Here is a 14448-nt window from a genome sequence, read left to right on the forward strand (position 1 = left end):
AAGACTTCCTCCCGTGTGAAGTAAGTGGAGGCCTGCAGCACTCTGCTTCAGCTTCAGCACGGGTGGGTGGCACGGTGGCACGGTGGTAACACTGTCACCTCAAAGGGCGCTTTCTGTGTGGAGTTTGCATGTTCTCCCCGTGTTCACCTGGGGTATCCTCCATAAAAATACCCCCACTAAAAAAAAAAAACATGCAAGAAGATCACCACCTGACCAATGGTGACAAAAAGAACTGGGTCCCCACTGCTCCTGGTCTGCCGCAGAGGAAGGACGACCAGGATGGGTTAAAGGCAGAGGACAAATTCCACCAGTGGAATGGCGTGTGTGCATGTGGATGTATCTGTGTGACGAATAAAGGGGATTGTTCCCGAAACTCAGGCATCTCCAAACTATTCCACAAAGGGCCGAGTGGCTGAAGGTTTTCTTTCCAACCAAGCAGCAGCACACCAGACTTGACTCATTTCATCAGCTGATCTCAGTCTTCAGAGAGCTGATTGGTCAGACTTCGTGCTCTTGATTGGTTGGAGGAAAAACCTGCAGCCACACGGCCCTTTGTGGAATAGTTTGGAGATGCCTGCCGAAACTGATTCTGTGACTTCATCAGTTTGTTCATCCAGATCTTCAGTGTCAGAGCAGCACATTACTGCAGGAGCTGCTGCAGGCTGAGGAGGCGGGATCAGACCCTCCTGTCTGTCTGTCTGAGCAGGGCTGAGGAGAAACAGGACAGAGGGAAGGCTGGAAACACAGATTGAACAGGAAGTACGATGGCAGGGAGCTGCAGAGGCTCTGCTCACCTGTCTCCACCCACACAGGTAGAGACAGGAGGCCGCTGCAGCTCACAAACAGTCAAACCTCCACAGGTAGATGTAGAGAGCGGCGTGGTCAACCCCACAGCTAGGTGTGACTCAAGCTTTTAAAAGCTGTGATTGGAAGATAAAGACGCTCTTATCGATGATGAATCGATCGGCCTGCCCGTAGAGTTCAGACATGATTTCTCCTTCTCTTTCCTCCATTTCCTCCTCTTCTTCAGAAATTCTTGAGGAGATCTCTGAAGGCCTGAAGCGCTCTGTAAAGAACTCTGATCTCTGACATTACTTCTTTGTGGTCCACTTGATCTCACTTGGTCTCTTTATATTTAATTGGATCCTAGTAGATCACATTTGAATTAATTGGGTCTATTTAGGTCCAGTGGATCCCATTCGACCTGTTTACATCCATAATTTATAGCCTAGCAGAACCCAAGTGATCCTTTTATCTACAGTCATGTACAGTGAATATGAATAGATTTCTTCAGACTATAGTGGATTCAAATAGATCTTTTTAGAATTCAGCAGATCCTAGCAGATCATTTTATTCAGTAGATTTCAGTCAATGTTACTTGATATCAGGAGTTTACAGTAGTTTCAGTAAACATCAGTGTCATCCAATAGATTTCAGAGGAATCAAGTAAATTGTAACAGATCATTTTGGTTTTCTGAGATTATGTAACGCCAACATGGATTTATTAGATGTTAGTGGGTCTAGTTGGTTCTCTCTGGACTCCTGGAAATATAGATCAAATAGATCATTTATTTTACAGAGACCTGCAGTAGTCGATACGTTTAATGTGTCAATAGATTTCTCTGGATTCAGAGGTTGTTTGGTAGATCCCAGTGAACTGCAGCCAATCTCTGTGGAGCCATTATGTTTCCAGTTTTCCAGATTCCAGTAGATCCTTCAGTGCTACAGTTTGTTTTCAGTGAGGACTCACTGATTCAGCCAGGACAGTGTCGTGTGTAACGTGTAAACCTTGACCCCCCTCTTTAAATCAGCAGGTGAAGGTGTAGGTGGAGTGGGCGGGGCCATATGATGCCCCCTCCCCCTGTGATGGAATCCTTCCTCTGAGTGATCTGAGAGCTTTAATCCAGCAGGAGGCAGATTATGTAATCCTCTGCTTTAAGGACGGATCGCTGTAAGCGCACTGCAGCAGAGCGAACAGAGCGGCTGCAGCAGTAACTCACTGACCTTCATCCAGGTACGGCAGCAGAGGAGGGACAATAAACCTCACAACAACCATCTGACCCTGATGGAGGTCAAACAGAGACACAGCAGTCCGATCAGCGGGACGTTTCTCTGTCTCATCACAGCTGAGATGCTTTTCTACATTTCAGCATTTAACACAATGCTCACAAACCTGCAGCTCACCTGAAGCAGTTCCTTCTGCTTTCAGGGACCATAATTAACTGGAATCGGTTGATAGACAAAGTCAGGTAGATCATAGTTGATCTCTCTATAAACCATATCGTATCTTGAGTGATATAAGTTAATTCCCTTGCATCCTGGTGGATCAGATTTTAGTCCAGTAGATTCCAGTGTTTCGTTGAATTAGAAAAGCAGATTCTTTTTTGTTGTCACATAAACTCACGTGCTCTCTTCATTTTAATCCTTCTCTGAGGAGCAGTGAGGAGCCACTGTGCAGAACCGAAGGATCAAGTCCACCAGTCCAGCTCTTAGTCAGTCTCGGTCACGGGCCCCCACAGCAAAACTGACCTACAATACATGTTGGAGTTTATTAGATGTAAGCAGAATATTATGACGGCACTAAATCCCAATAGATCCCAAAGAGATCTCACTAACTACCTTTATAGTTCAGTAGATCATTAGATCCAATTACAAAAACCATTAGATCCCCTTGGAGTGCAGTTGATTGCAATGGGTCTCTTAATGATGCATTAAATATCCCACGTGATCCCTTCAGAGTCCAGTGGATCCAACTGGATTTCATTAGATCTAATTTAGAAAAAATCTATTTTGCTCTCAAAGAAAATCAACAAATCTGAAAAATTTAATTTGATATTTAAGACGTAAACGAGTCGTTTGACACGATTTCAGTTTGAAGCAGTTTAGTTGACTTCCTGTTTGTATTTGTCCTATTGAGATTAAAAAAAAATACACACACGCACGCACACACTCACACATACACGCATGCACACATGCACACAAATGCACACACATACACACGCACGCATGCACGCACTCACAGATGCACACTCACACACTCACACACACACACACACACACACACACACACACACACACACACAGAGTCTCCTGGAGGTGATGAATTATTTAAAGCTGCAGGAGAAAGTGCTTCGTCACCACAGAAACATGCCACCACCCTCCACCTCCTGGACTGAGCAGAGGACTGATGTGAGGACAGTTTGAGGACAGGCCTCAAAGCCTATGACATGTTCACTGACACCCTGGAAATTTCATGTCTCTGGGTCCAGCCCAGTATTACGGTTGGTTAGCGACTGTGTTGTGTTACCAACATCAAAAAGATGAGTCATCAGAAATATCTGTATGTTTTTACAGAAATATTTAAAACTGATTCTTCAGAAATCTTTAATAACAAGAGGAAACTGAGCAGTTATGACATCACTTCCTGTCTAGCCTCAGACCTGCTTGTCATTCAGCGTCTGAATTCCTGACGGTGTCTTTCCATTTTCTAAAATAAATCAGCTTCATCACAGCAGCTGAGAACTTCATCGTTTCATCAAAGTCAAAGTCACTTTTTCAGCCAATGAAAAACGACTGTGAGTCTGTGCGTCGTTAAAACCGAGACGGACCAACAAGTCCTCATGTTATTACAGGCAGTGAACGCACCACGTGTGTCTGTCCTCATGTTATTTGAGACAGTGAACTCACCACGCATCTGTCCTCATGTTATTACAGACAGTGAACTCACCACGCGTCTGTCCTCATGTTATTACAGACAGTGAACTCACCACGCGTGTCTGTCCTCATGTTATTACAGACAGTGAACTCACCACGCATGTTCTGTCCTCATGTTATTACAGACAGTGAACTCACCACGCATGTTCTGTCCTCATGTTATTACAGACGGTGAACTCACCACGCGTGTCTGTCCTCATGTTATTACAGACGGTGAACTCACCACGCGTGTCTGTCCTCACCACGCATGTTCTGTCCTCATGTTATTACAGACAGTGAACTCACCACGCATGTTCTGTCCTCATGTTATTACAGGCAGTGAACGCACCACGTGTGTCTGTCCTCATGTTATTACAGACGGTGAACTCACCACGCGTGTCTGTCCTCATGTTATTACAGACGGTGAACTCACCACGCGTGTCTGTCCTCACCACGCATGTTCTGTCCTCATGTTATTACAGACAGTGAACTCACCACGCATGTTCTGTCCTCATGTTATTACAGACAGTGAACTCACCACGCGTGTCTGTCCTCATGTTATTACAGACGGTGAACTCACCACGCATGTTCTGTCCTCATGTTATTACAGACAGTGAACTCACCACGCGTGTCTGTCCTCATGTTATTACAGACGGTGAACTCACCACGCATGTTCTGTCCTCATGTTATTACAGACAGTGAACTCACCACGCGTGTCTGTCCTCATGTTATTACAGACGGTGAACTCACCACGCATGTTCTGTCCTCATGTTATTACAGACAGTGAACTCACCACGCATGTTCTATCCTCATGTTATTACAGACAGTGAACTCACCACGCATGTTCTGTCCTCATGTTATTACACACAGTGAACTCACCACGCATGTTCTGTCCTCATGTTATTACAGACAGTGAACTTACCACGCGTGTCTGTCCTCACCACGCATGTTCTGTCCTCATGTTATTACAGACAGTGAACTCACCACGCATGTTCTGTCCTCATGTTATTACAGACGGTGAACTCACCACGCATGTTCTATCCTCATGTTATTACAGACAGTGAACTCACCACGCATGTTCTGTCCTCATGTTATTACAGACAGTGAACTCACCACGCATGTTCTGTCCTCATGTTATTACAGACAGTGAACTCACCACGCGTGTCTGTCCTCACCACGCATGTTCTGTCCTCATGTTATTACAGACAGTGAACTCACCACGCGTGTTCTGTCCTCATGTTATTACAGACAGTGAACTCACCACGCGTGTCTGTCCTCATGTTATTACAGACAGTGAACTCACCACGCGTGTCTGTCCTCATGTTATTACAGACAGTGAACTCACCACGCGTGTCTGTCCTCATGTTATTACAGACAGTGAACTCACCACGCGTGTCTGTCCTCATGTTATTACAGACGGTGAACTCAACACGCGTCTGTCCTCATGTTATTACAGACAGTGAACTCAACACGCGTCTGTCCTCATGTTATTACAGACAGTGAACTCACCACGCGTGTCTGTCCTCATGTTATTACAGACAGTGAACTCACCACGTGTGTCTGCCCTCATGTTATTACAGACAGTGAACTCACCATGCGCGTCTGTCCTCATGTTATTACAGACATGTAAAAGACAGTGTCTCGGTCCTGCGGAGGACAATCTTCTCTCTGGAGTAAAATTTGCAAACAGAAATGAAAATAGATTTTAAACTTGCAAAAACGTGCAATTCACACAGAACCTGAAGGCAACACAGTGTGTTTTGCTCAGAGGCACTGAGGCAGGAGAGAGAGGGAGAGAGAGAGAGAGAGAGAGACCACGTGCCCCTCAGCGGGCTCTCTGGCCAATGCAATGAATGGACTGTAAATAGGAGCCAATGAGAAGCGGGGGGCGGGTATAAAAGGCTGAGAGCTGCTTTAATCCGCAGCAGCAGCAGCAGAACCGGATCCGCTTCAGACCACATCACAGCAGACTGAACTGACAGGTAAGAGCACCTTTAATTCTGACCAATCACAACTCCGCTGATCAGCTCATCAATACATCAGGTTATCAGTTTATGACGCGGGAGAGGCACGCGCTGTGCGCTGATCAGACAAATCAGAGGGTCTCAGTGTGATGATGGGTTCAAGGAACAAAGGAGCAGGCTGCAGGCGCGCGCACACACGCACGCAGACAGACAGACAGGCAGACAGACAGACAGACAGACAGACAGACAGACAGACACACACACACACACACACACACACACACACACACACACACACACGCAGGCTGTTTGCGTGCTGTAGAGCTGCAGAGAGCCTGTCTGTCTGTCTGTCTGTCTGTCTGTCTGTCTGTCTGTCTGCATCCAAACGACCTTGCAGTCCGTCCTGTCTGCAGGTGTTGCGCAGTCATCAGCTGATCTTCATCAGTCTGAACCACAGAGCATTCAAACAACCTTCATCCGCAGCAGAACAAAGGCCCTTAAATAAATCCACCTTAAATTCAGCGAGGCGTCAAAAAGCCTTAATCTGAGGGCAAAGCGGGACGAAGACACGCTGCGTCTTTTACTGGCTCTGCGGCGTCAAATTAAACATGATCCACTGATTCGATTATTAATCATTGATCTTTGAGTTGGGTGTCCATCAAACCGTCTGACGGAGCATCATCTCCGTGAACAAACTGCGCATGCTCTGTGGCATTTTAATCTTTTCTGATATTTTAACGGGATAATACCGGATTGTGTTCCGTTATTCCGCCGCTGCGGCGTCATCCCTGCTAATTTGTAACGAGCCAATTACCAAATCCGTTAAAGAGCCGGTAGAAGCGTCGGTGTGAGCGGTCAGGACCCGGATCTGATGGCAGACCGTGCTGGAGGTGGTGAAGGTGACCGGGGCGTCGCTCCGTGCAGCAGCCGCGCTCTGAAGGGTTAATCCCGGCCCGCAGCTGCGTCACGGCGGCCTCCCGCACATCATAATCAGCCTGCGTCCCGGTTTAGACTCAGCTGATCCCTTCCCGGGCTCCCTGCTCCGAGCCGAGTCGATCAGAACCGAACCGGGCCGACTGAGCCAGGTGAGCTGTGTCTGATCTGAGATCAGATTGTCTCCCTGAAACTGAAAACATTCCAACACATTTTGATGAAGATCCTCTTCGAATAAGTGATGAAGATGTAATCCAGAACCCCGAATTTTTACTGCAGTAGCTGCAGTTTTCAGGTACTTTCACCCGAGTATTTCCATTGTCTGATACTTTCGACTCGTACTTCACTACTTTTATCCGACAGCTTTAGTAACTGATTACAGAGAAAAACTTAAAGTACAAAACGTGAAGTGATGCAGTTTAAACATCAAACTGTGAAAATCAGATCCAATCAGATCAAATAATCTCAAATCAGATTAAATAATCTCAAATCAGATCAAATAATCTCAAATCAGATCAAATCAGATCCACCTGCTGCAGCATTAAAAGAATGTTAACACACGAGTAACAATAATCAAATAATACCATGATTCCAATAAAGTCTGGACTCTGTCAAACATCAATAAACCAGAATCAATCATCAATAATCAATCTGTTCACTGACAGCAGCTTCATGTGTTCATCTGCTTCATGCTTCATGTGTTCACAAAGTGGTGAACTCTCTCCATCCTCTGTGATCGACTGAGTCTTTCCAGGACGCCCCTTTCATACCCAATCATGATGCTCTCACCTGTGACCAATCAGCCTGTTCACCTGTGGAATGTTCCAAACAGGTGTTTTTGGAGCGTTCCACATCTTTCAGTCTGTGAAACGTGTTGCTGCATCAGATTCACAATAAGAGATATTTACAGAAATCAGTGAAAACATTAAATAAATTGACTTTGAGCTGTTCTCAGGTCAGTTTATGTCAGAGAGGATCAGTTCAGCTGATCACAGTCTGATTGATCAGGTGATCACTTTCTGATTGATTGTACTGAACATTTTCTGTATGAAAGCAGCTGATGTGAGTACTTGTGCTTTTGCAAGTACATTCAGCTGATGAGAACTTCTGTAGTATTGCTGAAGTAAGATTTTGAATAATGAAGTATGTGTATACTGCGTTCTGCTGTAACTTGTACTTTTTGGATTTCTCTGCATCTCAGTGAAACTTCCTTTAAAAAAGCCAGAAAAATTAGAATTTTTTTTCTTGTTCACAGAGAAAACAGTCGATTTCATTTAACATACTTACTGATATTCGAAATAAATAAAGCTGGATTTTATCTGAACTGTGATGTAGAGAGATGAAACTATCAGAGAGTTAAAACATAAATGCTAAGAACTCCATGTTTAAATAAAACGCTGTGATTTGACAGCTTCTTAATAACTATTTTAGTCTTTACTGTAACTCTTCTGCTCTGAAAGGAGCCCGAGGCAGAGAAGACAGAACCCCTTCATAACAATGTTTATTATTATTACAATTATTATTATTATATGATTTTTCTCCAAAACATTCAAATCAAATGTTTCTTCAGACACATCGATGTTTTAATTGATCCTTGTCATCGATCACTGACAGAAGCTTCCTGCTGTCAATCACATGAACACGTCATGGACATCAGACTTTATGATAAATGAAGCGTTTTTTCTCTCACCTCATTAAAAAGCCCGTTATGAGCTGAGTGGATTTGTTCTTGAGTGTTTGTCACACTGAATTTGGTTTTTGGGCTTTGGGGACTAAAGATGGACTCCTGGATTCATCGTGGATGGTTTGTAGACGGTTATGTGATTGATCTGAAACTGTTCCCAGGTCAGCAGCCCGGACGTCATCATGCCTTTTGGAAACACCCACAACAAGCTGAAGATGAACTACTCGTCGGAGCAGGAGTACCCCGACCTCAGCAAGCACAACAACCACATGGCCAAGGTGCTCACGCCCGAAATGTACGCCAACCTGAGGGACAAGGAGACGCCCAGCGGGTTCACCCTGGACGACGTCATCCAGACCGGTGTCGACAACCCAGGTAACAACCGCCAACCCAGGTAGCTCTTCCCCAGACCAGATAACTGCTCCCAACCAAGTAAGTACTCCCCCAGACCTCAGACCAGGTAAATTCTCCCCACCCAGACATTGCATTTCCTTCCCCAGACTGGGTGACCCCTTTGTCAGACCGGGTCCAACTAACCTCTTCCCAAACATGGTCAGCCCTCACCTAAACCGGCACCCGGTGCTGTTTGTCACCTTCACACAGAGACGTTCTATTCTGGACTTCAGCTGCATCTTGATAATAAACCCTTTAATTGGATTGACTCGTTAGATTAGGTTAATTTCTGCTTGTTAATTCCTCCACAGGGACGTGACATTTACTTCCTGTCTGATCCCCTGATCCTCCTCATCAAATCCATCTTAATTCATTCAGCAGCAACATGTTTTCTCACACAATGTTAGAAACCAAATCAGCGCGCAGAGAAAACAAGTCATGAAAGAACAAGCTGGGAAATACGAGAGAAGTTCAAGTGTAGATAAACATATTTTTCATGTTAGTCCCTCCAAAGGAAAACCACCTGATTTAAAGGTCATCAGCCTAAAATGACCGCCAGTCAGAAAATGATGAACAGGAACTCTGATTCGCCGCAGGTCACCCATTCATCATGACGGTGGGCTGCGTCGCCGGAGACGAGGAGACGTACGAGGTGTTCAAAGATCTGCTGGACCCAGTGATCGAAGACCGCCACGGAGGATACAAACCAACAGACAAACACAAGACGGACCTGAACCCCGACAACCTGCAGGTAAACAACAACAAGCTGATCTGAACCCTGTGAACCTGCAGGTAAACAAAGGGACCTGAGCAGCAATCAGGTCATCAGTTTATGACGACCTGCAGAGTGGAGTCCTTTCAAACGCTTTCTGTCCGCTGAACAGACGGGAATGTTCTGTTCTAGTTGTGGTTCCAGTTGTGGCGTCAGACAGTTCTGTTAAACCGGTGCTGTGGTTTCGCTGTGGTTCCGCTGTGGTTCCTGCTGATCTCCTTGTTCTCTGCTGGTTTCAGGGTGGAGATGATCTGGATCCAAACTACGTTCTGAGCTCTCGGGTTCGGACTGGACGGAGCATCCGTGGCTTCTGCCTGCCGCCGCACTGCAGCCGCGGAGAACGCCGCGCCATCGAAAACCTCTCCCTTGAAAGTATGACATCACTTCCTGTCTGTTGCAGCATCAGGGTGCCCCCCCGGGTGTAGGGAGCTGCGTTACACAATAATGTGTGAAACTGCCTCACGAGCTTCAGCCCACGAATGACAAACGTTTCCTTCAGTCGTCCAAACAGCAGAAACACATAAAATCCTCATTTTGTCAAAAGGAAGTTTCACCGTAAAGCAGCAGTGATGGATTTACGGTGAATGTTCTGACCAATCAGCATCAAACACTGGCAGATGATAGAAAACAGTCACGCTTCACCTTGACAGACCTGCTTCACGTCCCAGAATAAGACGAATTTTCATTAGTATGGAAATGTTGTAAATGAGAAACAGATGGATTTATGATTCATGACTGCGGTGAAAATTACAGAGAAAAAAACAAAAAAAAATAGTCAAGATTTGTTAAAGGGAACTTTCCTCACGTTATGGGAAAGTTTCCTCACGTGCTGAATGTGTCTCGTCTGTCGATACGTTTCACGCTCTTCATGTTCGGCCGCCCTGCTGTGTCAGAATAAAAATTCACAAAGACTTGAGACGAACCTGAAGTTCACGGCAAACTACAGAGACATGAAACCAGTGACACCAGTCTGACCAACAGGCATGATGTAAGTTTAACAGAATAACATCAAGTCAAGTTCCACACACGAGTCACTGAGTCAGTCAGGAGCATTTTCTGGTCCACAGACTTAAAAACCAACTGATTACTTCAGAAATACTAAATGATGATGACACTGAAATCATTTCGATAACGAGATCTAAAGACAGAATCAGCTGTGAGCGCTGAGCTGGAGATATGAAGACAAACTTGGGAAAGAAAAACTCTAAAATATGAAAATATGTCAGAAATTCTTGTCCTGATTTTGGCGTCTGGACTCGTCAGTTTCTCTGCGTGAGTTTGAGTCTATAAAAGTCCTCCTGCTGCAGGCTGATGGTGCATTCAGGGACACTCTGAGGATATGGTGATGGAGGTGTTTCTCCTCCTGCTGAGTCACTAAGGCAGAGGAGAAACAAATTCTTCATCTGTCTGCTTTTATGTAGAGCTGCCTGCAGCTGAAAAGGACCGGCCTTTTTTTAGATATTTTCCCATCATGCCTCAGTGAGCGTGTCAGTGAATGCAGCAGCAGATCAAACTCTTATGTAACTGTGAGCTCTGTGTCGTCCTGCTGAGACTCTTAATGAGGCTGAGCTCAGAGCATCTAAAACCTCCTCTTTCATATTCAAATGAGACTAAAGGGAACTGGACTGAACCGGACTGGGCTGGATTGGCTGAGACCAGCAGACTCTCTGCTTCCCCCTGCTGTCTGCAAGCAGCAGCACAGACAGAGCGAATTTCACTTTTGAAAGGAGAAACAAAATGTCTAACTCAAACAGATACAGCGTGCTAACAGCTCCGTGAGGCTAAATGCTAACATGCTGATGTTTACCATGTTCACCGTCTGAGGTTAGCGTGTTATCATGTAGCTCACTGGCAGACAACACAAAGTCCAGCAGAGGCTGATGTCATTGGTTCTGCAGGTATTTGATCATAAACCGAAGTGGACTCATTAACACGTTGACCCGATGGTGGCGCCGATGAAAAGTAAGTACAGATCATCCTGAGGGGAACATGAATGTCTGAACCACATTTATGACAATCATCCTACAGGCGAGGAGAGATTTCAGTCTGGAATAAATTGATGGACAGGTTAGAGGTGAGACGGGCTAGAAGTGAGACAGTCAAACATGCAAAGGAAGTAAAGATAGCACTTTTTTTTACAGGTGTCATTTCCTGGAAATACCTTGGTCCTTCAGTACAAATCTTTCAAACAAAGTCGTCCTTAATGTCTGACCTCTGACCTTCTGTGTGTACTGCAGGTCTGGATGTCCTGGATGGGGACTTAAAGGGGAAGTACTATGCTCTGAAGAACATGACGGAGGAGGAGCAGCAGCAGCTGATCGATGACCACTTCCTGTTTGACAAGCCCGTCTCCCCGCTGCTGCTGGCATCCGGCATGGCCCGTGATTGGCCTGACGGCCGCGGCATCTGGTCAGTGCAACGATTGCTGAGTCGCAAGAGTGAGATACCAAGTCACAAGAGTGAGATACCAAGTGGCACGAATGAGATACCGAGTCAAGGAGTGAGATACCGAGTAAATATGTGCGAAGCAGGTTTTTTTTAAACCATAAAATGAAATCAGATAAATGAGATCCAACCTGAGCGTCTGGTCCAGACCTCACTGAATCAACTCGTCACCTGGTCGTGTGTCGTTGTGGATGAACGGTGGTTGACTGACTTCCTGTTGTGTCTGAACTTCCTGTCCATCATGTAATTTACCCTTCGCGCTCACCTACAGGCACAATGACAACAAGACCTTCCTGGTTTGGGTGAACGAGGAGGATCACCTGCGTGTCATCAGCATGCAGAAAGGAGGCAACATGAGGGAGGTGTTCAACCGCTTCTGCACCGGACTCACCAAGGTGAACACCTGCACGCTCACTTCCTGTTTCCAGGACAGGTTGTCTTTGACGAAACAGTGACACCGTCGGTCATCACCGGGACGATGTCCTGGAGTATTCAGGCTTTTTAAGAAACTGTCAGACTGCCGTTGTCCTTCTCACCACATTACCTGTTTGTCTCCCTCTGGCAGATCGAGGCCTTGTTTAAGGACCGAGGTCATGAGTTCATGTGGAACGAACACCTGGGCTACGTCCTCACCTGTCCGTCTAACCTGGGGACTGGACTGAGAGCCGGCGTCCACGTCAAACTGCCAAACCTCAGCAAAAACGAGAAGTTCGGAGAGATTCTGAAGAGGCTGAGGCTGCAGAAGCGAGGAACAGGTAAACAGAGAGACAGGTAGACAGACAGGTAGGCAGACAGACAGACAGGTAAACAGACAGAGAGACAGGTAGACAGACAGGTAGGCAGACAGACAGACAGGTAGACAGAGAGACAGGTAGACAGACAGGTAGGCAGACAGACAGACAGGTAGACAGACAGGTAGGCAGACAGACAGACAGGTAAACAGAGGACGGGTAGACAGACAGGTAGGCAGACAGACAGACAGGTAGACAGACAGGTAGGCAGACAGACAGACAGGTAGACAGACAGGTAGGCAGACAGACAGACAGGTAGACAGACAGGTAGGCAGACAGACAGACAGGTAAACAGAGGACGGGTAGACAGACAGGTAGGCAGACAGACAGACAGGTAGACAGAGAGACAGGTAGACAGACAGGTAGGCAGACAGACAGACAGGTAAACAGAGAGACGGGTAGACAGGCAGGTAGACAGACAGAGAGACAGGTAGGCAGGTAGGCAGACAGACAGACAGACACAGACAGACAGACAGACAGAGAGGTAGACAGGCAGGTAAACTCTGGCCAACCAGAGCTCCTGTTTCTGCTCTGCTTTAATATTTAGACACAAGCAACAAATGACCTGTGAGCAGGAAGTGGAACAAAAAATACAAATTAAAATTAATGTGGCCTTTAAATAATTTATTGTTTGAGGAGAAAAAGGAAACTGATGAACTGTTTAAAGTGCTTCATTTAAAACTGACTTCATTTATATTGAAATAACTTTTTATTAATGGGTCACAACGTTGACTATCGGTTGATTCAAACACTGTGAAGTTTATCTTTCATTTGATCATTTCTGGTGGTTTTACCTGCGTATGAAACACCTGTGGAGTCAGCTGATCACTGGACGACTCCCCTCAGTTTTAATATTTGGATCAGATTTGATCTGTTTCTTTAAACTGACGGATGATCAAAAACCACAAAACGTATAAACAGCCGCATTTTACACAATAAACTAAAAGGTTCATTTCCATCGTGGTCATCCAGCAACCAACCAATGACAGGAAAGGAGCGGCGTCAGCAGAGACATTTGAACGTCTTCCAAAGTGTTTCTGCCATTCAAGTCTGAGGAAGTGAAAGAATAAAAATGTGTCAAACGTCTTTAATCATTCAGGTTTTAAATGAAAACAAATGTTTCTCAGCCTTTTAGATTTGTCAGATATGGACGTTTCCTCAGCTTCCTGCTTCCTGTCTGAACTTCCTGTCTGTCCGGACTCTGCCAGTCTGACAGGAGGGGGGTCTGAACCACCACTAACAGACCTCCGATTTAAGGTATACCTGTCCCTGTGACGTCACTTCTGCGTGTCTCTCAGGTGGCGTGGACACGGCGGCGGTGGGCGGAGTCTTTGACATCTCTAACGCGGACCGTCTGGGCTTCTCAGAGGTGGAGCTGGTCCAGATGGTGGTGGACGGAGTCAACCTGCTGGTGGACATGGAGAAACGTCTGGAGGGCGGAGAGAGCATTGACGACCTGATGCCCGAGCAGAAGTGAACTGTGTCACTGTAACCTCCGACACCTCCCCCTCCCCACCCCTCACTCCCCCTCCTCACCCCCCCACCCCCCCCGCCCCCCGCCGCCCCCCACTGTAATCAATCAGAAACCGTCCTGGAGCTGCAGGACGTTTAGAGCCGCTCAGTTAGACTTCAGTCTTCCAACATGTGAAGGATTTTCTATTTCCTGTCTGCACCTGTTGGACTCATCTAACACCTGAAATATCTAATAAAGTCTGTGTGGCCCCGAACTAAACACCTGCTGCTGCTCACCTGTTGTCATTCAACAACAACAAC

At 46.1% G+C, this 14448-nt stretch overlaps 1 protein-coding gene across 2 annotated transcripts; it reads left to right on the plus strand.

Moving 5' to 3' along the window:
• The first annotated feature begins 5520 nt into the window (after positions 1 to 5520).
• LOC143336724 (creatine kinase B-type) lies at positions 5521 to 14407 on the plus strand. Of its 2 annotated transcripts, none has more exons than XR_013078543.1 (8): positions 5521 to 5675; positions 8436 to 8649; positions 9264 to 9418; positions 9679 to 9811; positions 11677 to 11848; positions 12156 to 12279; positions 12450 to 12755; positions 12899 to 14407. XR_013078543.1 is itself a non-coding variant. In XM_076757014.1 (8 exons), the coding sequence occupies exons 2-8, from the start codon at positions 8457 to 8459 to the stop codon at positions 14150 to 14152; spliced, it is 1146 nt and encodes a 381-aa protein (XP_076613129.1). In that variant the 5' UTR covers positions 5521 to 5675; positions 8436 to 8456; the 3' UTR covers positions 14153 to 14407. The 2 variants fall into 2 exon arrangements, 1 of the variants encoding a protein (XP_076613129.1); XM_076757014.1 differs by having other exon boundaries at positions 12450 to 12639; positions 13974 to 14407.
• Positions 14408 to 14448: the final 41 nt, after the last annotated feature.

The sequence above is a fragment of the Chaetodon auriga genome, chromosome 18 (assembly GCF_051107435.1).
Source record: "Chaetodon auriga isolate fChaAug3 chromosome 18, fChaAug3.hap1, whole genome shotgun sequence".
Lineage (NCBI taxonomy): Eukaryota > Metazoa > Chordata > Actinopteri > Chaetodontiformes > Chaetodontidae > Chaetodon > Chaetodon auriga.